Genomic DNA, 25,550 nt, shown 5'->3' with positions numbered 1-25,550 from the left:
TTGTTTGCTCAGGTCATCCATGCCATCACCCTGTTCACCATACAGTAGTAGGCTCTCATTCTGAAGCATATAACTTCTCTTCTTCCCAGTCTCAAGCCCCACCAGCGGAGCACCGCGACGGCCCAGTCAGGACTTCCCCGGCTACATCCTCGCTATCTACAGCTCCAGACAGGTCATGGTGGAGCAGGTGGAGGCGACCGCCACCACGCTGGCCGACGCCATCATCCTCCTCACGGAAAACAAAGGCGAAAGACACGAGGTGAGACACAATCATTTCAGTACAAGAGAACAAGCAAAGTTGCAATAAACCCCTATTTCTGTTTAATATCTGTTATTGTTTCCTCGCTCCCCAGCTTTCACTTTCTTTGTCCTCCTATCTCCAGTTCACACACACACACACAAACACACACAGTTTGTTCATCTCTGAATATAATATGTATGCTTGTGAAGCCGGAGAACGCTTGCACCTCTATAAGCCACTTTGAGATAACACTCTAGATTTCCTCAGCAGAGTCCCGAATCCTGTTCTGCTTTTACACGTGCAAGTACGTGCACATTATCTCTCCTACACGCACACACACACACACACACACACACACACCCAAGGAAATTATCCTGGCTCTCCCGAACGGCGCTTTCCTGAAAGGGCTGTCACATCGGCTGGTATTTTAGAGGATGACGGAGCTTTTTAAACACTGGAGTTCATCTTTGTTAAGTCAGTCAGCTCTCCAGGAATTCACCACTCTAAGAAGGTGGGGAGTGCAAAAAAAAAAACATTTTTTGCAGCAGGGTTTTTAATGAATAGTTTGAGCTGTTCTGGGTCATGAAACAAGAGTTTTTGTATTGTGAGCACATACATGTGTTGCTGGCAGATATATCTGAGGTGCAGTGGGATCACTGGATGGTGTTACTGGACTTGAAATGACAGCAGCCAAAGCACTCTAGCTGCACTTGTATTCACTTAATTACAATTACAGGCCCCAGAAGAGAGATCAGCAACCACTGCATGAGAGATGAAAGTCATCTCACCTGCAGAGTGAGTTGTTATTGTGAATGCAGAAGGCAATCCTTAAAGCATTTTAGCTACATTGTAGTTAGACAGCAGTTTTTTCAAAAGGCCTTTTTTTTCTTTTTTGCACTGGCATTTAAGAGTTATACCTACCAGTGTCTCTGCAGATAGTAGCCTCAATATACCATAATGCAATGCAGCCACAAGGTATGTTGTATTTGTGAAATAAAACCTCTTTAGCCCTTGTTATGCTGTCAGAAGAAATATCATGTGAGGTCAGGGACCGCCTGCGTCAAGCTTGCATCACAGTCCCACCGCCTAACTAGAATGCATATTACTGTTGCGACAAAACTTTGACATAGGTTTCCTGACTGTGTCCTGAAGGTGTTTTTTGGATCTTCATAGGTGGACACTATACTGTGAATAGTGTATTGGATTTGGCTGTGTGTGTCTTTTCTGCTTAAATATTGGTGTCCACTTCTTTGATCGTGTTCGCTCGTGTGTGCTCTCAGGGCCGAGAGGGCATGACGTGCTACTACCTGACTCACGGCTGGGCGGGGCTCATCGTGGTGGTGGAGAACCGCCACCCCAAATACTACCTCCACGTGTCCTGTGACTGCACAGACAGCTTCAATGTGGTGTCCACACGCGGCAGCCTCAAGACCATCGACAGCGTACCGCCTTTGCACAGGTACGCACATGGACCTTATTCCCTCTCTCTTCCTCACACATGCACACAACTCTGAACTCTTTATCAGGCTATACTTTTACTTTGGAAGAAATAACCTGAGTAGATAACAAGCGAAGAGATTAAATGCTCTGGGAACATTTGGTACAGGTGCAGCAAACCTCCACCCATTTAGACGATTATATCTGTACACACATACACACTTATATAAACGCAGTGATCCCAGAGGATTAGCGCTCTATATTTCTTAATAATCTACCTTAGGCTGGTCTCAGCACAGTTATAGCTGCCTTTGTTTTCTGTTGGTCTCCATTTCTGTCTGGCCATTAAAGCCCAATGCTTTAAAGACCTGCAAAATATTGCAGGTGCATACACACCTGTGAAATCCAGCACAGTGGAGCTGTTCACACACTATTAGGGTTCTCTGACTTTAGGTTCTTTGGACATCTAGGGTATGAATGTTTCAGTTGTACCGACACATTACGGCGCACATTAATGCAAATTTACGACCTTTTCCTATGAAAGTTATGTCCCACATAATGGGAAACTGTAAAAAGTCACCATGCATGAGCAACATGTCTTTTAATGTCCTTTTCTCTCATCTAATAAGAACATTATGTCTGTTCACTTGATAAAAACACTCATTGCTGCAACATCACGTGTTCTTACTCACTCGCTGTTCATCAGGTCATAGCATTTAGCAGCTTAGGTAATCGCATTCAGGACAAGATATAACTCGCACTGGAGTGTACTCACATAATATCCTTAAGACGATAGAAGTGTGAATAACAGTAACAGGAAGCAAGTTTTTATTTTTCCTCTTGTTCTCAAAATAGACTGAATCAGAAAAACAAGCTACTCTGGAGTGCTGATTAATCAACTTGTCTTCCTCCAATCCTAGCTTTAACTTTGCTGACCAACTAATAAACAGTTCCGAGGACCGTACAGAAATTATACATGTAGATGGTTACATCGAAAAGATCTAAAATAAGTAATATTTATTTAGATTAGATTCTATTTAGATTTGGTTGGACTCTTTAGATAACTGTAATAACTACTAATTTATCTATTTTAGCTCTTTATTCAGAATTTGAGTGATTGTATTTTCACCATTTCTACAGTTCTTACTTTACTACATCAGACACACTGCGCAATAGGAAAACACCATATTTGTATTCAGAATGCCCAACATGTGCTTGATCTGCCTGAACTGAAGCTAGAAAGGCCTGAAAGTGGAGGCGCCTCTCTGCTGCTCCCATGTTTTCTCTTCAACGCTCTCTGTCTCCCCCTGCAGGCAGGTGCTGGTGGTGCTTTCACAGCTAGAAGGAAACGCCGGCTTCTCCATCACCCACCGCCTGGCTCACCGCAAGGCTGCCCAGGCCTCCCTGGGAGACTGGACCCCCACCAAGGCCACCCACAGCCCCCAGCTCACTCCGGACATTGATGGCCTGCACCGGCCCCGGCCACTATGACCACCGCCCCCACCATCTCGCATACACACAGACCATAATCCAATGAACTGTCAGACCACTGGAAAACCAGGCGAGGGAGGTCGAGCGGTGTGTGCAGCGCTACAACACGGAGAAAGATGTGTGTTTGTGTCTCTTTTTGGATGAACACACACCTGAATGTAAAGCATAAAGGGGCAGCATGTATGTGCTGTCGTCCTAATGCTTCATAAATGCACAAGATTTCATCCGGACCAACACACGCTGTCTCCCTTGCCAAGTGGATGTGCCATGTCAGGATGAAATGAGGGAAGCGGGCCACACGGAGTGACTGGGACCTACTCACTACAGTTTTTCACCCAGGCACCAAACAGGATCCAGTTCAGACTACTTCAAAATCTGGACGTTTTTGGTACAAGCGCTGTAAGAGGAACAGATGTTACCCCTGAGTTTCATACGCTGGGAGACAACCCTGCTTTCAGTGAGAAGTCAGGGTGGAGTGTCGTAACTACTGAGCCATTTTTCCGGCCCACAACCTATGAGCCAATCACCCTCAACGATCAGACACTTACCCCTATGTCGTCCACAGGGACGGCTAACAAAGCGGGAGACTTCAGGGGGGAGTTTGTCTCGCCCAGCCCTCAGTACAGTACTTAATGAGCCAAACCCAACTTCTAGTTTTACTCATAGTCATACATGTTTGTTTTTTTAATTTGAGAATATACAAATCGGTCTTACTTGTTTTATACACGACCCTTGTTGCCGTCTCGTCCATATTTGTGTTTTTGAGGTCGTAGGAAAAGCCATCATTCATACAGTACTGTCTGTCCCCACTCTCCATCTGCACCGCAGTGCTGTCTAGCACTCTCTCTAGCTCAGGACCAAACCCATGATTTGTACAGCAAGCTGGAGTCGAGAAAAAACTCTGATGTTGTGGCAGGTGTACGGCGGCCAGATCGCTGGAATAGCATCTCTCTGTATCTCTGTTGTCCGTAAACACTTACAAGCCAGGCTGCAGTGTAGAGAGCAGTGTTGTGATGGGAGGTTTTGTCCTGTGAAATACTGACACATGATAGAATTCCCACCCTAGTGCTTCGATAGACGAACATACAATTTACAATTGTTTTACCCTAAAGAGAAACAACCACTGTACCTCCTCTTTTCCTCTCTCCTGCTTACTTAATTCATTTTCACTCAGCCTCAGTTTGGAGTCTAAACGCTGGAGGCGAGTCGTTACATGACCAGCTTTGTACTTTTCCCTTCAGGCACGCTGGCTTTTCTCATCCAGTTCAGCAGTCAGTTTATATCTTAACACATCAAATTCTCACCGGGGAGCGACTCCCCTCTCTGGACGTTATGTAGAGTGAATTAATGCAGCCTTGCACCCTTGGATTGTGACGCCCCAACATTTGTGTTTTTTGGTACTGAAGGTCATTGAGTATTTGTCTATTTCTCACACTTCAACAGTTTGCCAGTGTGTTGATTTACACTTCGGTGTACTTAGGGAGTACTAGAGGAGCTAGTGGCTGTTTGAACAGACAGTTTGCCATAGGGGAGCTCTTAAGAGGAGCTGCCGAGTTTACTTTGGGAGGTCAGGGACCATTTGTGTTTGCTTGGGTGCAGCGCAAGCATCTGGGCCGCCCTCCCACAAGAATACATTACATTAGCGACAGCGCGGTGTCCTCGCATAATAACAAATTACCATGTTGTCAGACTGCGCACACACATAACAAGAGAGAGAAGGGACCTCTGAGACATGTAGTGACACAGAAAATAGTTTAGTTCCCTCGCAGTTTGGGCTGTATTGCTTCCAAAGATGGGCTGCATACAGCTGTATTACGTAGGTGCTCCTTTGGGGGCCCCACCCCCTTGTTGTTTCCAATTTCTCCAGTGTCAAAGCCATTACTAAGGATCTTTCAGTCCTCACCATGGCAACATACATGTTTTATCAGAGAGAGGGGAAAGACCATTGTGGTACTATAGTAACAGGATGGAGTGGGAGACTTTTTTCTTTTCAAGTCAAAGTTGGTGTCTTATTATTATGTAGTGAAATGGGGGAAAAACTTGAAAGCTGACGAGCAAAATCTCTAGAGAACTCATACAATGAATGACTGTTTGGTAGAAAAAGATACATTTTTTTTATGTCAGCATCATTTTGAGTCCAAACATTAAAGTTCACACATGAGACGATTCAGTTCAGGAGTTACGCTCAGCGACCTTGAGTTAAACAAGTGCTGCAATGCATCGTCTCATGAGCACTCGTCCCTGTTGTTAGTGTTGTCAGCGTTGATGCTAAACGGCAGCACTGGTAGGCTGTACTTCACCACATCTTCAGGACAGTTTTGCAAGAAAACTGAAGCTGAACTAAACCTGAAGCTGAGGTAACTGTAAATATGTTTTCCAAAGAAACATAACCCGTAATGACCACTTTCAGATGTCTGTCTGCCCTGTGTGAGTGTGTGCGTGCTCGCAGCCCAGTCGCTGTGAACTCAGTGTCTAATTTATTTGTATAAGTGATTTGCAGGCCTGTCGCCTAATGAATATTGTTGAATACTGAACTGATAAAGGAATGTGATAATTTATGGCTTTAGTTTGAGCCCAGAGGGATTAGCTCGACAAGAAACGAACCTGCACTGAAACACCTGCAATGACAAGGCACCTCGAAAATTCAGTGTCACTGCTGGATCACTTTACATTTACATGAGATTGATTTTTTGTTTTATACTATGTGTATTTTTTTGTTTTGTCGTCATAATTGTCATTTTGGCTCGTGCTGGTGTCCTATGAACCTACTCCTCTTCTGTGAAGTTGTGGTGGTGGTGACTCTTCTGCGCGTCATGGGCGCCCCCTGCTGCTGGAACGGCTGCAGCCTGAGAACAGCTGGTCACTCACAGACCGGCCAACACGGCGCCTTTTCTCTCTCCCTCCTCCTTTGTCTGGTTCCCTCCTTGTAAATTGTACAGACTGCAAACTTAAGCCACACAAAAGATGAAAAATCTGAGAAAAAAAATGAACTGACCCTTTCAAACTAGTAAAAAATAAAAATGAAAGTATGATAATAGAAACAAAAAAATGAAACCTAATGCTGAAAAAAATGGAACTCTGATGAATGTGATATATATTTTATTGATCTTTTTCTGGGGGGAAATATGAATATATGTGTACAAACATATGTATGTTTAATTTTCAATCTCAGGTTCCAATGGACCAAATAAATTTTTTTAAATTAAAAAGGCAACACTTGTCATTATTACGAACATTTAGACACATTTTCTTATTTTTTATACAGTAACAAAGAGGCTTTCTTAGTTTGTGACTCGCAGAATCAACCTGGCACACACACAAATGATGCTGTTGCAAATATTTAAATGGGAAAAACACAGTCTGGTGAAAGGATAATGTATTTACATATCAAAAATGTTTTTCACTTACACTTGTTTACTGCACTATTATTGATTCCAGAGATCCACTTTCTGGTGTGTTTGTTATCATTGATTCCTCTCTGCTCTTCATTTCCTGGCCTGTGAAGTGCCTCTTCTCATCTCCGAGCTCCCTCTTCCCAGCTGACAGAGTGTGTTTTTTGCAGGATATATCTCTCTGGCATCTTCTGTTTGTGTGTTTGTGTCCACTCCCTGTTTGAGTCTCCTCCCAAACCTTCCCCCTTCACTCCTCCCCACCCTTCTTTTTCTAAAAATGTACTTCTGTCCTCTCTTTTTCGGCCCCCCATCTTCCTCCAAGGCAACCCCCCCCCAATCCAACTCCCTCTCCCACTCAGTAGCCTCCCCCTAACCTCAGATGCCTGGAGCACTGCACTCTGGGGTGTTAAGTTTTACTGACCCAGCAGAGACACTCTGAAGGCTCCACAGTGTGGTGACATCCAGCATTAGGAGCTGTCAATCACTTTCTTCTAAGAAGTGAGAACCAAGAAAACTCAAATTCATCTCGAAGGCTCTCTGCCCGCCTGAAACCAAAGGTACGACTGCTGAAATATCCGTCCGTGTCTTGGGGTTGTGACATACATCTTCTTCTTCTTCTTCTTAGTCCGAAGGGCATGGTGAGGCAGGGTGAAAATGTGATAACGCTGTGGCCAGATAGACAGGGGAAGGACTTTGCATGCTGAAAACTTAACAGTATCACAGTCGTATATGTGAGGAGAGACCAGCAAAAACCTGACCTCTCGTGGGAAATCTGTTCATTTTCCAACCGCGTGCCTCCCTGGTACTCTGTAGATACAAAGGAGCTAATTAGATACAGGCCTTTCAATTTTGTCTGCAGACATGATAAGGATAAATCATTCCCCAGCAACACTTTGTATGAAATTGAAAAGATACGGAGTTCCTCAAAGTAGAGGGAAAAGTTGTTTTCATGTAAAACTGGAATGAGCAGCGTTGTGAATACAACGGAGTAAAGTAAAACATTTATTATGCAGTGCTCAAGTTAAGGAAAGAGTTCTGTTGCTGCAAGCTGCATGGACTTAAATGCAGTTTGCCGTATTCTGAAGGCCGGGTCAGAGAAGGGTAGATATGTTTAATTGCAACAAACATGGGAAAAAATGACAGGCAGTTGATCCAAACCAAACATAAAAGAGATTAAATGTGGCATACCTGCAGACATACATGATAAACAACTAAGTCGAGCTTCCATTAAATCTAAAAAGGAGGTGTACGAGCTGTAGAGAGGCGTGTGCAACACCCAGATCACATTTCATTCCGCTCTTATTTTCCGTCATGTCACACCAAGTAAATAAATCATGTGAGATGCAAGTAAGTAAGGATGGCAGGGGTTGTGGGGGCGGAGGATTTATGTTAAGGGCAGAGGCATGATGAACTCAAAAACTGTGACTAACGAAGCCTCGTCTGAGATTTGTCATGAGAGTTTCTGTCGTCAGGGTGTGTGAGAAAGAGAGAGAGGTGTATTTTAAAGCACAAAGACAATCCTGGTCTTTAGTCGATAGTGTGTGTCTATTTGTAGTCGCACCTTTGTGTCTACAGTATGTGTGTACTGTAAAAAATACCAATGACTGCCCTGAGATGAACATAACTCTGTCTCGGTTTATGTATAGCCCGTTTCACTGTTGCTTAGTGAAAATCTCATATCCTTGATAGCTTACTTTGTGTTTAACTGTGTATGATTTTGAAATGTTATCATTGGTTCTGAAATAACTTTAGTGGGTCCTGGCATCAGTGATGCATTATCAAGGGCAGCATTTCAATCCCTGTCCAGAGTCTTCTAATAGCAGTGGAAATCTTTGCTGTGTCACTTGGTTGTCAGTGTGCGTAGCGCAGATACCTCCGTGTGGTACAGTCCCAAGTATGTCCTTCCACCCACATTTCCAGGCCTGCTTCTTCTCATTTGTCAGTCCGACCTGGTGGGGGGGGGGGGGGGGGGGGGGTCCTTGTCCCCCACATCCCACTGACTCTGCTTTGTATCTATCAGTAAGACTGTAAGCCAATGGATTTGATGTTTGAGAAGACAGAGGGGGGTACGTTGATGGGGTGTGTTGTTTCAGGTAGCAGCGAGAAATACGATCCAGGTCTAGTTTGAGTGTCAATGCTAACATAATACTCTACAACTCTTGAACAGCAGCAACTATTTTATCTTTCATTGAGACGATCACAGGGTAAACTGTAAAAAGGTTGCTTAGAAGTGTGCTTTGTTGTACCACTAACCACACCCAACAATGATGTCACAGTGTCCTGCAGTACACCTGTACATCACTGCAACAAGTTGAGAAGTTAAACCACAGGAGTCAGGTGACGTTCAAGTTACTCTTTAAAAGTCTGTCCGCCCTTTGAAATGGACCAAACATGAAGTGATAGAGGTTTAGTACAGTGTAATGTACCATTAAGTGTTTCTTTAATGCTTCCTTCCTCTCCTAGTGGAAACTGAAAGCCACAACATGGCGTCCCAGATCCCAGCGCTCCCACAGTCCTACGGTCCGGGGACTGACAGCGTTTCTTCTGTACGGTCTGGCTTTTACTCTCTGGACTCTAATGTTCCTGGGCTCTCCAAGGTGATTCTCAACAAGCTCAACATGAAGGACTACGGAGAGTACAGGTAAAAACTACTGATACTGACTAACAGCCAGTGTTAAAAACTCATGTGTTGTAAGCACAGACGTCTTATTGCTCTGTTTGATTTTCATACCATCCAGACTTTGATTAGTTTATGTGGCCTATATGTTATAAATGATACATTTTTCATATAGTTGCACCTCATAACTCTGTATGTCCCATGCATTCACAACGTCCTCTGTATGTTGCTTCAGTGTCTCAAATTCCACCTAATTCTTGAACATATTTCGTGCTTGGCAAATGAAGTGTCTGCTTCCAATAAGGGCTGCTCTTGAGGGGAAGTCTAAAGGAATCGGGTTCCGCAACTACAAGGAGTTGTTCCAGAAGATGGAGGAGACCTTCAAGTTCTGCACCAGCTGCAACAAACTCCCAGAGCATCTCACCGAGGGACAGAGCCTGAAGCGCTGTGTGAAGTGAGTGCAAAGCCTCAACTGAAGGCTGAGATCACTGATGTGCTCGCTTTAGTAGGTGGCCCATGATGCATGATTTGCAATATTATAGCATTAACACTGATTAACATCAATCGTTTTTGACATGCAGAATATTTTAGCGGACTGAAATCTACACCGCTCTCTGGTCAGCTGTATTATCACCCGGTCAGTGACATTGTTGCCCAATAGCTGTCATGTGTGCAGCATTACGAGCTGTATCAGTGACAGAATGATAGGTCACCAAGGTGTGGACAGCTCTACAGAGGTGGACAATGGCCAATGGCAAATATAGCTAAGTCCCCTGACTGTGATTCATTTCTCTGCAACTCGGCAGCTTATTAAGAGCAGCTTAATATGGCTCATAATTCACAACATCACAGAGTGTATTTCGAGGAGTGTATTGAGGATAAGGAGTGGAATACAGTGCGCTGCGTATTCGCGAGAGCCTCATTGTTTTTGTGCCTCATTTTTCTTCTGGGTTCTCTGCGTCTCTATCGCTATCTTTCTACAGTATCTATCTCTCTCTGATTCACACACGCTGGTCTCGCATGCTTCATTCCCTTGAAATTCTCAGCTGCCACTTCCTTCATCAGAAAAGTTACCAGCAGCAGCAGAAGGAAAATAGAAATGCTGACTGAAGTGAAACCCTCAAGAACTTTGACTCTCTGAGACCAACTGTGCCTGTTTGTGACTTTCCATCGCCTTTTTCATTCTCCTTCTGATTCACATTGATCTGTGTATTACTCTGAAGGCTGAGGTATCTCTGCAGATATTCTTTACCTTTCTCACCTTGTTTCGTCTCACTTTGTCCACTTGTAAGCCTCTTTTGGAGGATTAGTACACTCAGAGTGTGCTATGACAGAACACGTTGGCTGATAAATGATTTTATGTAAATGTGGGTGCCTCTAAGGCTGCAAATGATTGCAAAGTAAAGTAATATAGTCTCCCAAAGCACCAACTGGCACTGGCAGTCAGACCTCTAATCCAACACATTACCTCACCACCTTAACTGTGTGATGGCACAAAAGCCCACATCCATACAAAGAGTTTGTATAATCGGCAGCAGATTCCAGCGTCTACCTTCCGCAGCTGTTTTCACCAGCTGTCGTCTAAAACAGGACAGAATTCATCTTCAGTGTCTCGAGTTTGCCTCTGAATGAGAAGGCCAAATATAAAGACAGGTTCTATATGACTGTAAGATGCTATTTATGTCCTGTCAGACAAGACAGTCTAGCTTTAATAATAGATCATGATGTACGTTACAACTGATGCACCCTAAAGGATTTCCTTATAGTCCACAGCTGATTAGGTACTTGATAGCAGTACTTTGGTTTGCATCAAATACCTGAAGAGGCAAGCATTTTGTAGTCACAATCCATCACTGATGCACACTTCCTTAATATTATTTCACTGATGTTCCGGTTCCTCCATATTCCATTTGTCAACAGACATTTTCTCCACAATTTATCTTAGAACAAAACCGCCGTGGTAGCAGCTCTGTGAGACTGTACATTGCAGTGCTTTGAACTAATGCTAATGTTAGCATGTTGATGTATAGCAGGTATAATGTTTACCATGTTCAACATCTTAGTTTAGCGGGTTAGCATGCTAACATTTGCAGCTGAGGCTGGGATGTCATTAGCTTTCCAGGTATTTGGTCATGAACCAAAATTTTGGGTTAACAGAAATTTCAACCTGATGGTGGCGCGAGATGAAAGGTCAGAGGATCACCAAAGTCATCCAAATTTATTCTCTCAGGACCTTGAATATCTGCAGCAATTGTCCTGGACCATGGTGGATGCCACTTGCATGGCTAAAAATTCAAGTGCAAAACAGTTATAGTTTGGGGATGTAAAGTGGAGAGTATACAACTTAAAGTGCTCCTTTTTGTTGAACTTCCTTGCATATTTTCTTTAAGTTTCATTTCTCTGTGTTGCTTTTTACCCCCATCTTTCCCTCACAGGTGCTTGAATGTGTACTACTGCACCAAGGACTGTCAGAAAAAGGACTGGCCTCAGCATAAAAAGGTCTGCAAGATTCTGCGTCTGGTGGCCATTGACAGACTAGTGGAGTGGCTGATGTTCACGGGTGAGAAATGAAAAGGTGGTGTGGCTGAAATTAAAAAGCCTTAATAGCTGTTTGAGTTCATAAAACAGAAGAATCACATTAATGAGATGGCATATTTTAAAGCTGAGCTGCAGAAATGAAATGCCTGAGAGACAAAAACTGACAGGAAGTCACAGTGCAATACTGGTGCGTTTTTGAAATTTTGATTAAAGCACCTCAGCCTTGTGAACTTGCCAGACAGAATCGACACTAATCTGTGTCACATAAATCCATTGTAAATGTTCTACCGCCCACACAGGAGACCTCCCATTCCCCACCGAGAAGTGGTCCAAGTCATCTGCTGAGGTGAAGAACTGGGACGACTGGCTTCCCATGCAGGGGGACATCACGCCACGCCTTGATGTCATCTTGTCTGGTGCCAACATGGAAATCCTTTGGAAGAACACCAGCAGGCCGAGGCCGGACAACTCTGACCTGCAGCAATCTTTATGGCGGATTCAGAGCGAGTTCCTCTCTCGAGTTCTCACAGTTGGGATGGCCATGCGACACTTTGGCCTTGACCCGTACGCCAAACCTCTCACTATTCACCTAGCAGGGGCATCCCACAATGAGACCATGGGAGCCAGACTGACCGACTATGATGAGCTGAACCATATGTTCCCTGCACACCAGGGCATAGAGATAGTCATGGTGGGACCGGAGGTGGTGGACAGCCCCATCATGAGGCCACCTCTTAGGGCGTTTGGCCCCAAGCAGAGGGTCTACATCAGCGCCTACAAGGGCCTCTACCACCAGTTCTGGGAGGATGTGGTGGAGAAAGAGGAAGCAGCCAAACCAGATTTGGTGGTTGGATTTCATCCTGGTATGTACATACAGAATCCTGCCAAACATGAACACACAAAAAGTAAGAGGTGTGATTGTTCAACCCCTAAAATCTGATTTAAAGGTGACTTTCAAAATGCTTTTAAATCAACCGGTAACAGAACATAATGATCGCTGCAGCTATTAATAGAAACTGCTCAGCTTAAGTGGTCAGCTGTCTTGGAGAACCAGTGACTTGTCTCACTTTATGCTCATTTGACAATTACCTCTTTCAGAGAACAGAGCAAGTAGTAGATGTGTAACTCACTAGATCTGGCCCATTCATTAGCGCCAGGCTTTTATTGGGGATTAGCGTGATTAATGGGAGCAGCTGGGAAAGACTTTGGCTTCTGATTGCTGGACTCAGCATAATGTCAGTAAGCTGCCCTTTTGCAAGGGGAGTCTCGATTCCCCCCAGTTTCACTCTGACGAACACTGCAAGCCGCAGTCGTGTGCAAAATCATTGATTTAAAACAATCTCACCACCCTTACCCTCATTTTCACTCTGAGGACACACAATGTTGACCTAATAAACATTTACGCTTGAATTATGGATATAGTTCATACCTTTGGAATACAAAACTTTCTTTCCACTTCATGACAAACAGCACGTTAGCCTGAACGTCTTGAAGTCTGCTGTCTGTCCCCTCGTCCACTCTCACAGACATCCACCTCATTAAAGTGGCACTATAACCCCACACCTCCTAAGCTCTTGCACTGAATCAGCTCTCTGACCCTTTAACCTGCAAAGCAGCAGTAAAGCCCGGATCCAGCCACATCCATAACCCTTGGCTCAGTTATCGCTGCAGGCTCCACCGGAGCTAAATATACAGGAATCAGTCATCCTGCGAGTAAACTGCCTGTGAGTGCCTGGCTGCTTTTCATACCGCAAAGCTGGCAGAACGCTGCATTATGGCGCTGTTTAAGTGATAGGGGAGCAGGCACCATGACGAATGGTACAAAAAAAGAAGGTGTGTGTATGTGTGAAAGTCCTGCAGAGAAAGAAAAAGAGAGAGGAAAACGCTGCCAGAAAGAAAAACAGACACTGGCCTTAGAGAATAAGCAAGGGTGGGTCATGTCAACTGTCAGCTCTCACAGAGGAGATGGACGTGGGTGAAGTCATGTCATCCATACAAAGATAGACCTCTGAAAACATGTGCCTCATAAACACAAACACAACATCCAGATAAGTTTAAGTTTTCCATGAAATAAACTGGATTTCACCATTCTAAAACATATTTCTTCAGACCAGGAATCAAAGTAAGTCTATTACCTTTAACAGCAACTTTATCCACCGTATGGCCCAAATGTCGCACTGGAGCCGGGCAATTATTGCAGTCATTAACAGCCAGACTGTAACGTCTCTTTTTCACCTCATCTCCTGAAGGTCTGAACGCCTAAACGCTTTACTCCCTGTTAAATGTTTTATCATGATGAGAAGTGTAACCTCGGGGACGCTGGTATCATGGCATGCATTATTCAAATTAATCCTCTCTTTCTGCAGTTTGAGTTCCCTGGAAGAATGTGGCAGGCGGTGGATAACATGATACCATCTGTGTGCCAGCATCACGGGCCTTACAGTTCTCTGCCTCTGAGCCCCCCAGCACACTTAAAATCAGTATACCCACCAGTATGTGCAAAACAGCTGAAGCTTTTATAAAGTTCTCACAAGCATAGTTTTTCCTCTGTGCTGATTAAAATGTAATCTGTGATGACATCTTTCCCTTGGACAAACTAATAATGTGAGACTCTATTGATCAGCGCTGGGGAATTCTCTTGTTTGCTGCTCTCCTGGTTTTTGTCTCACTCAAGGACACTTAAGCTGGAGGGATTTACAGTATTTGCTGCCATGGTGGCTTGAACCTCAGTCATCTGTTTGAAGGTCGAGCTATTCACCACACCACGCTGCTGCTCAGAGAAAAAACACATACTTCTGGTATGAACCAGAGTCAGGGGGAAGTGACATCTGTCAGGATTATACACCCAACCCAGCACAGATATAGCCAGCCTGCTGCACTGGATTGTCTCTGTGTATGTGCGAGAATGTCACAAATTTAAATGAGGTCGGCTTGTTTGGAGCTAGATTAACTTAATCATGTTGACTGATAATCAGGCGGACTGCAAAAACCGCTGTCAGTGACATGTCGAGAAGGAAAGATATATTCTACATAACAAGAGAAAGACATGGCTGGAGACTAATCAAGCGTAATCCGTTCGATCTTCACCTCACTGGGGGAAAAGGCCTGACTTTTTCCTCTGTCACTCTGTAAGGACTTGCGTGGTGAGAAGCAGACAGCTCAATAAGTGCTTTCTAGTGTTAGTGTCATTCAGCTGACTTATTCAGGGAGGTTTATATGTTGCAAGAGTGGCTTCTTCTAAATTAAAGGCCCTGAAAACATATTTTTTCACCTTCTTATCATGATAGATGGGATCCTACATGGACACACTATTCTCTGCCAAAGTGAGAACAGGTTAGGTTGCTTCACATTAAAGATTTCTGTATTTCTTTTTTCTTTGGCCTCTTCTCACTGTCTGTCAGTCTTTCAGTTGATTGGGCCACCATTTTTTTCACACAAACTTTGGTACAGATATCCATGATGCCCAGGCAATGTATACATATGACTGTGGTGATCCCCTGATCTTTTCTATAGTGCTACTATGAGGGTCACATTTGTGGTTTTTAGTTTTCAGGTAAAATCTTAATTTGTTTAATACTTTGGTTTATGACTAAATACCTGCCAAACTAATGACTTTCATTGTTATATGTTAAACTAAAATGGTGATCTTGGGAAACATTGGCTGGACTCTTGTCTGGAGTCTTGTTTTAACTTTGGTTTTTGCCTTTCTTATCAGAAAAAGTATTACAATGTTACAGAGAAATAATTATGATTTGATGCGAACTCAGGGGCTTCTTTTAACAGTGAAATGGGTGAGAGATCCTAAACAAAACTGATGCTGGTTATTTTACTGTTATATTAGCATGTTGGTTGAACAACATGGAGAACTGGTTGTCTGGTGTTTTCACATCACGTTCATGATTTTCAAAACATTTATTTTCTCTGCTTCGGTCTATTTGTGGGGCCTTTTTACGTATCTCATGTGTTTTTCATGTGTTTTTAACACAGGGTTCCACGCTAACCAGGGTCTGATAGAAGGCTGGCTGCCCACCCTTCTGCTGCTCAGAGATTATAACATCCCTACCGTCTTCACTTTGTACAGGTTAGTCACATTACTGCCACTCCTCGCCTTCACAGTTTATAGTGGGGAAAATAACATTCTTTGCCTTTTGAGCATTAGTAAATATTTTAAGTTCTGTGTGCAAGAGGGACTAATTTACTCACAATGTATACCATCTGCTATCCAAAACTCTTTGAAAAAGAAATGTCGTACACCATGAATATTGGAACTGTTCAACCTCCTGCGCCTCCTCCTTCTGTATTGTTGTATTTTAAATCCTGCCCTCCTCTATGGCACAATCGTTGTTCACCCACATGTCATGTTTGGTCTCACTACTCCTCGCCTACCTGGCCTCATCGCCACAGTCCTCAGTATCAACGCAGCCATGAACCACATCACACCACTCCTTCCACACGTCACACTCCTTCCCTCTGGTGGCAAGAAACTGTTTTCTGTTTGTACGAAGGCAAAGTTGAAGAAAGGATTTTTCTTCTGCTGCAGGCGCTCTCAGCAAACTCCCCCCATAGACTGTAACTTGATGATATAGCAAAGTTATTGATGTTGTTCTCTTTCTCCTCTGTTGATGCTGTGCCTCTATCATTTCTCTCAAACTGTTTTCTTGTGGGTGGATGTTAAAATAAGTCTTTGAACAGGTGTTTAATCTCGCCTCAGTCTCTCATGAGGACATTAAAACTAAATGTACTTCATTAATTGGTTCCTTAGCTATCTCTTTGTCTCCACAGCGAGATGGAGCTCAAGAGCTCACTCCAGATCCTGTCAGAGTTGGAGATGCACATCAGGGACAGCGGACCCAATCCATTCACCTCACAGAAAGCGGAGCAGGTCCAGTCCTGCCCCAACAAAACCCCAGTCTACTGCAACTCTCACTACATCTGTTTCCAGGGACTGCTGCCTCAAGAAGCCTTAGAGGAGCCGGGGCCAGACAATTAATCATCATAAAGAAAAGCCTGTTTGGGGTCCTCCACTTTAAAGATGTGGTTTTCAAAATAGGAATTTTGGACTTCCTGAGGTCCTTGGAGAAAAACGCACCTCCACTGCTGCAATAGTGCACTAAACTCTGTCCTCTCAATGAAATGATCAATTAACGAGACAGATTACAGAAATCACTCAAAGCTCATTGTTTAGGATGATGGCACCTGAGGGCACCAGCAGGGCACAAAGGTTTGTACTCTGTCGTGTGCCCTGAGGTGGGATGGTTGCTGGATATAAAGAGTCATGGGTGTACGTGCGAAATGAGACCAAAATTACTTCAGTCGTCATTTGAAAAAAAAAAGCCAAGCAGCGTTAGTTTGACAGCTGTTTTCAGTTTTATTCAGGTTTGATAAAAGTGACACCATACAATACAATGCAATCCAAAAAAAAAATGGCCACTCCATGACTACAAAACTATTCTTTCTGCAAACATTTCAAATGCTCTGTCTGCCCTCTTTCCTTGTTGATACATCCATAGATTCCAGTCAAAAAGAGGAATGGCTTGATTTTCCTATAACTTTTCAAGTAATAATTTGATTCAGTCTTATCACAATGATCTCCCCATGTGCAGTGAATTAGTTCTGAATGAATAACATTTCCATGTGTCAATCCAATCTTACTAAGCCGTGTGTGGAAATAGGGGGTCAATGTATTGTATGACAATCCTGCTTTAGCACCTGCTTCTGTAACAATAAAAATAAGTGAATTTACCTGCTGCTTGTTGGACTAATGTGTGAAAATAAACAATAATGCTCAATCATGACACTGATACCAATGTGCTGAACATACCATTACATCTCTGTCTTCATGAGAGGAGAAAGTGTCTTGACATTACAGTGTGACCCTGCCCTCTAGTGGTTGAAGGTGGTAAAAGCACACAGAGTAGAGATGTTGTAATATTAGTGGGGCTCAGGGCTTTTTTAGTGGACATATGGGCTGTTGTCCTGGTGCGTTAGCGTTCACATGAAGTTAATTTATATTTTAATTAAAAGAGACTCTGGGTATCAGTAGCTCTTGTGAAGTCAGGAAAGGTCTGGAGCTGACGAGCTTTCTAGAAGGGGGAAGCACAGGTGCTATATGGCACGCGCAGCCCCCAACTGGCCGCTCAAATATCAAACGACAGGAGCAGCAAGAAGAACAGAGCAGCGCGTGGGCGAGACTCGTTTACAAATGTCGGAAACTGAGAGGTGAGTAGGTTTTGGCCAAATTATTTACACCTCTTTTACCCCGAGCTTAAATTTCGGAGAACATGTCTAAATTTACATTTTCACCTTAACTTCCACCATTAAAATGATACGTGTCTGAAGCCGCGCTCGCAGGAGCAGAGCCGCCTGGCGCTCGTTAATAACGACAGCTCGACATTTGAATGACATTTTGAGATACTAGCATGCCACCACAGCCTGTTTCTTACTTCAGCTCCCTGCTGTTCCGTTCTGCTTCCTGTCCGAGTTGTCACCATCGAGCTTCAGGCCTTTCCTCCACTTTTTTTTATGTGTAAACTCTGTGAATCTGCCCATGCTGTCTCTCCACCCCCCTCATACTGTGGCAAATGGTCTATCCTAAGAATAGAAACGTGCAGGCCTCTGTGGTCTATGGAGCAGTAGACAAGCTATATTTTAATACGTAATATGTTTTCTGCAATTGGTATATTATCTTGTGGGGTTTAGCTGTTATCCAAATTACTTTTAAATCTTTTCTAAGAATGTTAAGTTCTTTTATGTGTCTTTCCAGAGCTGGTCCACAGACCAAGGGTAAACCCGTGGCCTTCCAGTCTCAAAAAGAGATGTTCGAGAAGATGGAGGAATCTTATAAAATCTGTGCGTGTTGCGAGAAGAGGCCAAATCAACTCTCAAACCCGCAGAGCCTGAAGCGTTGTGCCAGGTAAAAAAAAAAAAGACCCCAGCAGGCCCGTGCAGCCTGTCCATCAATCAAAGTTAGTCATTTTACAATCACATCTCTCACTTTTGTCCTGTCTTTGCACAGATGTCTAAATGTTTACTACTGCTGTAAAGAGTGTCAGAAGGACGACTGGCCCAAACACAAGAAGTTCTGCACACAGCTGCGTCTAGCTGCCATCGACAGAGTTGTGGAATGGCTTTTGTTCAAAGGTAAAACGTATATGAAAGACAGTAAAAGACAGTGAGAAAAGCCAAGTGAATTATTCTTCTTCCATGAAAGGAATGTGTCAGAAACAATAAAAACTCACGAACTGTCTCTACTTATATTAAATGAATTAATTTTTTCCCCCATCATCAGAAGACCTTCCATTCCCTACAGAAAAATGGTCAAAGCCCCAGTCAGAGGTTAAAGGCTGGCATGACTGGCTTGCGATGCAGGGCGATCTCACCGCTCGCCTCGTTCCTATTTTAAATGGCGCAAACATGAAAGACTTGTGGACCAATGCTGGCAGGCCTCAGCCTGACGACGAGGACCTGAAGCACTCACTGTGGAGGGTTTGCAGTGAGTTCTTCTCCAGGCCGCTGACCATAGCCTGGGGGATGAGGCTGTTTGGCCTTAAGCCTCATTCCAAACCTCTCACCATTCACCTGGTGGGAGCAGGCCACAGTGAGACTCTGGCAGCCAGACTGACCGACTATGACGAGCTGAACAAGATGTTCCCTGGACACCAGGGGATCGAGATAGTCATGGTGGGACCGGAGGTGGTGGACGGCCCCATCGTGAGGCCTCCTCTCAGGGCGTTTGGCCCCAAGCAGAGGGTCTACATCAGCGCCTACAAGGGCCTCTACCACCAGTTCTGGGAGGATGTGGTGGAGACAGAGGAAGCAGCCAGGCCGGACCTGGTGGTTGGATTTCATCCTGGTGAGGACATGTTTCCCAATACACAGAAATATAATACCAAACTCACTTTTACACTCTAAAATCTGAATTTTTGTATTGTGTGCCAGTAAACAGCTAGCTAAACTAGCTACTGAGGAGGAGGGGGTTCTTGTTCATATTGAACTCTTTGTTTTTCTTTATGTCTTTTTGTGTCTAGGATTTGATGCCACTCAGGCCCTGGACCAGGGCTGGCTTCCAACTCTTCTGCTCCTCAGGGATTATGAGATCCCTTCCCTCTTCACTGCTCTGAAGTGAGTAGTAGCCACACAGAGAGTGAAATACCTTACAGCAGAAGTACATCAAGTACTGCGCTTCAGTACAATGTTGAGGGACTTTTACTGATTATTTCCACGTTATGCAACTTTTTACTCCACTACATTTATTTCACAACTTTAGTTACTAGTGTTATTAGTATGGTATTGCTACTTTGACTTAAGTAAATTAACTAAATGTGTCTACTGCACAATTATGATACCTAAATACAAAAAAATGTCAAATTAATGTATTGCAGTTGTAAAACAGATTTGTATACCTGTAACACCATATACCAAATGTCTGATGAACGTACTGCCTCCACAGTCAACCAAGCCCGATCTTTATCCTCTCGCTGCTCTCTTATCGTTGAATGTGAAGTCATTCCTGACATGAGTCATGCGTAATGGCCGCTTATGCTTCTTGACTTCTTTCCACAGCGAGACGGAGATGACCTACTCCCTGCAGATCCTGATGGAGTTGGAGATGGACATGAAGGGAAGTGGAGCCAACCCCTTCGCGTCGCTGAAACCAGAAGTGGTGGGCTCATGTCTCAACAAGCCTCCTGTTTACTGCAACTCCCACTACTTCTGTTTCCAGGGTCTACTGGAGACAGTGGAGTTTGCGGAGCCAGAGGAGGCCTGAAGGAGCGGAGTGCTGCAGCGCGCACACACACACACACACACACACACACACACACACACACACACACACACACACACACGCTGTTGCCTTTCACAACTGGAACTTTTTTGGACTATGAGACATTGTCTTTATATGCCTGTTTGTCCTTATAATGAAATCATGTAATATATCTTATTGTTAAAAGGTTGGAACCATTTTACTTTGGTAACATCAGAGTGTTGGCTATGACATTTGCATTCACTATCTCAGTTTCATGGCATGTAACTGCTGAGATGTGAGATTTGAATATACTGTGTTCGCAGAGAAGCAATAAAACTGTAGAGATAGTCCAAGATATTAAGTGTACAATAGAATAGTGGACTGCATTGTCCACTCTGGTTTAACACAGCTTTTCTTTATTTTCGTCCATTATGGACCTCTAGTCATTTTAATTTGACAAGAAATACCCCAAAATAAAAAGGCAATGTTTTCATCATGAGGTCACATTTAATAACTTAACTTTAACTTTAATAACTTAACAGTTAATAACTTTTGAGAATTAAGCATTCAAAACAATATGACATAGCCAGAACAATTATATTTATATCATATTGTCACCTGCTGACTTGAACACTTAATGTTATTTTAAGATAATAAAAAAAACAGACTAGTATTTCACATTATTTTGGGCAACATAGAGTACATATAAACAGCTACTGTCCATTGAATATTTTCCACATTTAAAAAATTAACAAATAAAACCATGCAACACAAGCAAAACAGTGTTTTCAACTTAATCTGTAAGTACATGTCTTCATCTCTAACGAGATTTAAAGGACAAAACCAGGTCCACAATGTAAAAGACAAGATTAACAATGGCTCCAATGACAACAGTATTCATGTCTGCGAAGGAGCACTTGTCACAGATGTAAGGATTGTACTTATTGCGTTTGTAACCAAAGATGGACCAAAGAATGACGGCGAGCAGGTACAACAGCACTGCCACAATGTTGAACACAAGCTCCATCACACTCAGTCTGAATGAGAGGAGACACTGCAGCAGCTTAAGCAGGTTGAGAGCTATGATGACCACAGTGACCAGGAGGCAAACAGCAAACACAATGATGCTGCATACCATCCCGAAAGGGCGAAAGGACCATTCGCCAGTTACAAAGTGGTCAGTGGCAGCAGTGAGAATAAGACAAGCCGTAAAGGCCTCTGTTGTGCGGAGACCACCTCTCGGGCTGCACAGGTAGCCGCTTGGAAACTTCTTTTTCTGCATTACAGCGTCGATCAGGAAGACTGCGGTGGCGAACAGGGAGAAGATGAAGCACAGAATGTCGACGATGCAGGAGAGGCAGACGAAGACAGCCGCAAAGATGACGGTGGCTGACGTGATCATCGCAGCACACAGGCTGGTCAGCCCGCAGGTCAGGTCAGCCCAGTTGGGGAGGAAGGCAGCCAGGAGGATGTGCCACATTTTGGCCTCCACCACGCTCAGGACGAGGGGCACAGTGATGCAGAAAACCCACACAAACTCACACCAGACACCCCATGGACTCACCATGACGCCTCTGAAGATGACAACAATGAGAGATAAAGCACTGAAGATGATTTCCAGCAGGCGCAAAATGCCCTGACAGCCCTTGAATGGGCCACACATGATGCTCAAATTAGAGATCTTGAAGTCAAAAAATAGGAGGCAAAAGTCTCTACATTTATACCAGCACTCTGCGAGATGAACCGTACTTGTTGCTACTTAATCAGTAACTGTGAACACCTCATTCTGCTGCTGTTCAGTTCTCGTACTGTGATAGAGCCACGTCTTATACGACAGGCAGGCATCGTTTACACACTTCCCTTTATTCAAACCAGTGTGTGTGTGTTGTGTCTGAAGTGGAAGGAGACTGCTTTTGCACTCTCAACTCTTTCTAATATACAGTATGTTGTGTTACTAGTTACTTAACACATGCTGTTATGCTGCTTATGTATAGACGTTTGCTGCAATTTGTGTCTATGTTTTTTGTTCTGTAGGGAAAAAAATATCCAGAATCCAATGAATAACACGTACTTATGTACTACTTACTTAGGGTTAGACCAAAATGAATGCCTTTTTCTTCTTATCTTTCATCTCTGTTACTTTTGTCTTTGTCCTGAATTGAACTGAAATTGATTTATTTCACCTGAACCAGATCAAAATGTGTTTTTTGAGATTTTACCTCGAAACTGACAATTGAATATCAAACAATTATTTTTGACTTTCAACAACATAAATACTCGCTGCCTCTTTCACATACACACACACACACACAGATTTCTCTCTGTAATTTTAAGCCTTTCTATCTAGTATTGAAAAAATGAGGTCACACATATGTCTTTGTTAGAGCGTCACTTTATTCCCATTGCACACCAATCACTTTCTGGTATTCTGGACTTCACCTGTCTGTGGCTGACAGATCGCAGGAAACACAGGTGTGTTCATTCATGTGTAGTCTCATTTTCCAACAGACGTAATGCAACACATCTTACATCTATTGATGTTCATTGGCAGTGACATGTACGGTTTATATTTTCTATCACTGCAACACATTAGGAAATATGAAAATGGACAGTGAATAAATATGCACAGCTGAATTTTCATTTTAGATTTAATCATTCATCATATATTTAAAAAAAATGCCAACATGATAGAATACATAAGGGAAAGCTTTTCTTTTCTCAGTATCGCCATGGCTGCAATTTGGCTTTTTGTGTTCTGTGTTCAGTCTGATCTTGAGCCTGTTTGACAACATAATGTAGGCTGTGATCAAGTTGGTCAGTTATTTCCAAATGACAAATTGCCTCTTAGATTACCTTTAAGGTCTGGTGTTTTGAGTGTGATCACCAAATGGATGGAGTGGATGTTTAAAGCCCCAATTCATGATTGGTGTACAGCTACAGTGTTGTGAGTGTGCACGCTCTACTACATGGGCCCAAATGTGGAAAATGTGATCACGTGACTCCAGGACAGAAATAGCACAGATCACCAACTCAAGACCAGGCTTTAAAAGCATTATTTAAACTAGAAACCTCTATTTAGCTAGAAAACTTGACTCACATGTACACATTTTTGTATTCTGTATGGGTCAAATTGACCTGAAGTACAAGTATTTGTTTAAAGCAGTTAAAGTTTGGAGGTTTTAAAAAAGATGATCACCACTACGTTTATGTGCGTTTAAAGCCACAGATACCCAGCAGGGTAAAAATGAGGTCCAGTGTGAAAAGAATGAGATTCACATAGGTCATAAATGCAACCATAAACTGTATGGCCCAGATACAGAAGCTGGGTGGACAGTCACTGGGTCGAGGATTGTTTCTGAACATAAAAATGGGCCACACAATAGCAGCAAATATATACAGCACAACAGATATCACCAGGAATATAAACACAAACCTGTCCAGGTTAAAGGGCAAACACATCCTCAGTTTCTTGAGGATGTTGGTGGCTATGATTACAGGGAGGATGGGGAAAGGAATGGCATATGCTATAACACACAAGATCAGAGCTGGCTTGTCTCTGTAACCAGTCAGTGATATAAAAATGATGCAGCTCACGAAGGCCTCCATAACCTTCCAGAATCCAGGCAGAGCAGCCAGGTAGCTCCCGGTCTTCTTGTCCAGGATTTTGTCCTTCACCACTTCGAGAGTGTAGACCATACCACACAAGAAAGCAAATATACTCACTATCCAGCCGTATAGGCATTTCAGGCAGGCGTAGAAGTTGGCATAGGTAATAGCAACAGAGACGGTCATGAGCGTAGAGGACATGGCCATCCCTGTGGTGAAGTCAGACCAGTCCATGCAAAACATATTGAGTATGATGTCGAGCTTCAACATCTCAATGATGGTGATGATGAGGGTCATGATGGGGCAGAAGGCCCAGGTGAACATAGCGTAATTCCAGTAGGTATGGCTGCTCCCTCCTCTGAAGGCAGCCAGGACAAAGGTGACCAGAGACAAGATGATCTGAGCCATGTGCAGCCCGCCTCGGCCGGATAACAAAGTAGAAGGAGTAAACACAGCCTTGGACACTGTGTCCTTAACATCATCAATTATTCCCATCTCTCTAAATGAGCTGAAGAGCAGTTGAAACACCTCGGTTATGTATGACCTCCCGGATAGCTGCTGGAAACTGGCTGAGGTGTATTTTCCTTTGCTTTACTGCCTTCCAGATCCACTTCCCATGTAGTCCTTTATTGCCTTTCTGATTTGCATAATATCCATAAATACACTTTGTGTGGTGATAGTGATGTCTGCTGCAGCAGATATTAAATAACTGAAATGCTTTAGCATGCTTGTGTAAAGCCATTATATTAACAGGGACACTATTACAGAAAAACAATCATAACTTATTCACTTTTGATCAAACCGGAATAAAAACGTATCATCCATAGACTTAAAAGCCAACACAAGATGCTCCACACCATATACAGGGTGGAGAGTGGTGTTCTGCATGAAACCAGATAAGCAGTGAAACAAAGAGTTGTCTGGTCCCTCACTGCTGTCCAATCAGCACTTATCCTTGTCTATACTCTCTGTTTGATGCCTGAGTTACATCAACAGTTCTCCTAGATGTGACATGTATAACCAACATGAGATCACAGGCCCTGCCTACAGGCAAATAAGCATCAGTGAGGACTAGTTACAGCAAAAGCAGATCTCAAGTGCTCTCAACCAAACTTTAAAGTGAGAAACAAACTATCTTGAGACACATTAAGAGTTGCTCACCTATGCTGATTTTATTGTTGCTTCTTTGGTAATCAGTCATAATACATAAAGGCAGTGTGCAACTTCATTTTTAGCTCCACTGGCTGTGTATCTGGACTGGTTTGTATGATTATTTGCCTCAAGAGGGAAGCAGAGTGCATACATTCATGCTACAGTCTTTGACGATGTAAATTCTTATACTCACATTTATATTCAAATGTAACCTTAATAATCTAATATATTTGAGGGGTGGAACATATTTGGGGCATTGCAATTTCTGAGATACAAGTTCAGGGCAAACACATTCCAATACAGAGCAGTAGAAAAATCACGTTTCTGCAC

General features: G+C 43.3%; 5 protein-coding genes across 5 annotated transcripts in view; 3 read left to right on the top strand and 2 right to left on the bottom strand.

Moving 5' to 3' along the window:
- Nucleotides 1-3,470, top strand: part of capn15 (calpain 15) — a 34,315-nt gene extending 30,845 nt beyond the window's left edge. The window contains exons 11-13 of the mRNA XM_070927352.1: nucleotides 90-259; nucleotides 1,522-1,700; nucleotides 2,992-3,470. Of these exons, the coding sequence (XP_070783453.1) occupies nucleotides 90-259; nucleotides 1,522-1,700; nucleotides 2,992-3,169 (527 nt within the window). The 3' untranslated portion in view covers nucleotides 3,170-3,470. The remainder of the gene's footprint in view (nucleotides 1-89; nucleotides 260-1,521; nucleotides 1,701-2,991) is intronic.
- A 5,574-nt stretch (nucleotides 3,471-9,044) lies between these two features.
- On the top strand, nucleotides 9,045-16,706 carry LOC139303578 (putative protein MSS51 homolog, mitochondrial). Its single transcript, XM_070927429.1, has 6 exons — nucleotides 9,045-9,202; nucleotides 9,483-9,632; nucleotides 11,614-11,738; nucleotides 12,016-12,579; nucleotides 15,704-15,797; nucleotides 16,499-16,706. The coding sequence occupies exons 1-6, from the start codon at nucleotides 9,045-9,047 to the stop codon at nucleotides 16,704-16,706; spliced, it is 1,299 nt and encodes a 432-aa protein (XP_070783530.1).
- A 1,212-nt stretch (nucleotides 16,707-17,918) lies between these two features.
- On the top strand, nucleotides 17,919-20,483 carry LOC139303697 (putative protein MSS51 homolog, mitochondrial). The gene is made up of 6 exons (XM_070927529.1): nucleotides 17,919-17,935; nucleotides 18,480-18,629; nucleotides 18,732-18,856; nucleotides 19,005-19,568; nucleotides 19,744-19,837; nucleotides 20,279-20,483. The coding sequence occupies exons 1-6, from the start codon at nucleotides 17,919-17,921 to the stop codon at nucleotides 20,481-20,483; spliced, it is 1,155 nt and encodes a 384-aa protein (XP_070783630.1).
- Nucleotides 20,484-21,282: 799 nt separating this feature from the next.
- On the bottom strand, nucleotides 21,283-22,125 carry LOC139303873 (myeloid-associated differentiation marker-like protein 2). Its single transcript, XM_070927722.1, has one exon. The coding sequence runs from the start codon at nucleotides 22,123-22,125 to the stop codon at nucleotides 21,283-21,285; it is 843 nt and encodes a 280-aa protein (XP_070783823.1).
- A 1,541-nt stretch (nucleotides 22,126-23,666) lies between these two features.
- Nucleotides 23,667-24,563, bottom strand: LOC139302865 (myeloid-associated differentiation marker-like protein 2). The gene has a single exon (XM_070926472.1). The coding sequence runs from the start codon at nucleotides 24,561-24,563 to the stop codon at nucleotides 23,667-23,669; it is 897 nt and encodes a 298-aa protein (XP_070782573.1).
- Between the last annotated feature and the right edge of the window lie 987 nt (nucleotides 24,564-25,550).

The sequence above is a fragment of the Enoplosus armatus genome, chromosome 20, assembly GCF_043641665.1.
Source record: "Enoplosus armatus isolate fEnoArm2 chromosome 20, fEnoArm2.hap1, whole genome shotgun sequence".
In the NCBI taxonomy this organism is placed as follows: domain Eukaryota; kingdom Metazoa; phylum Chordata; class Actinopteri; order Centrarchiformes; family Enoplosidae; genus Enoplosus; species Enoplosus armatus.
The sequence above is the reverse complement of the archived record's forward strand: the minus strand, read 5'-3'. Positions and strand labels throughout refer to the sequence as shown.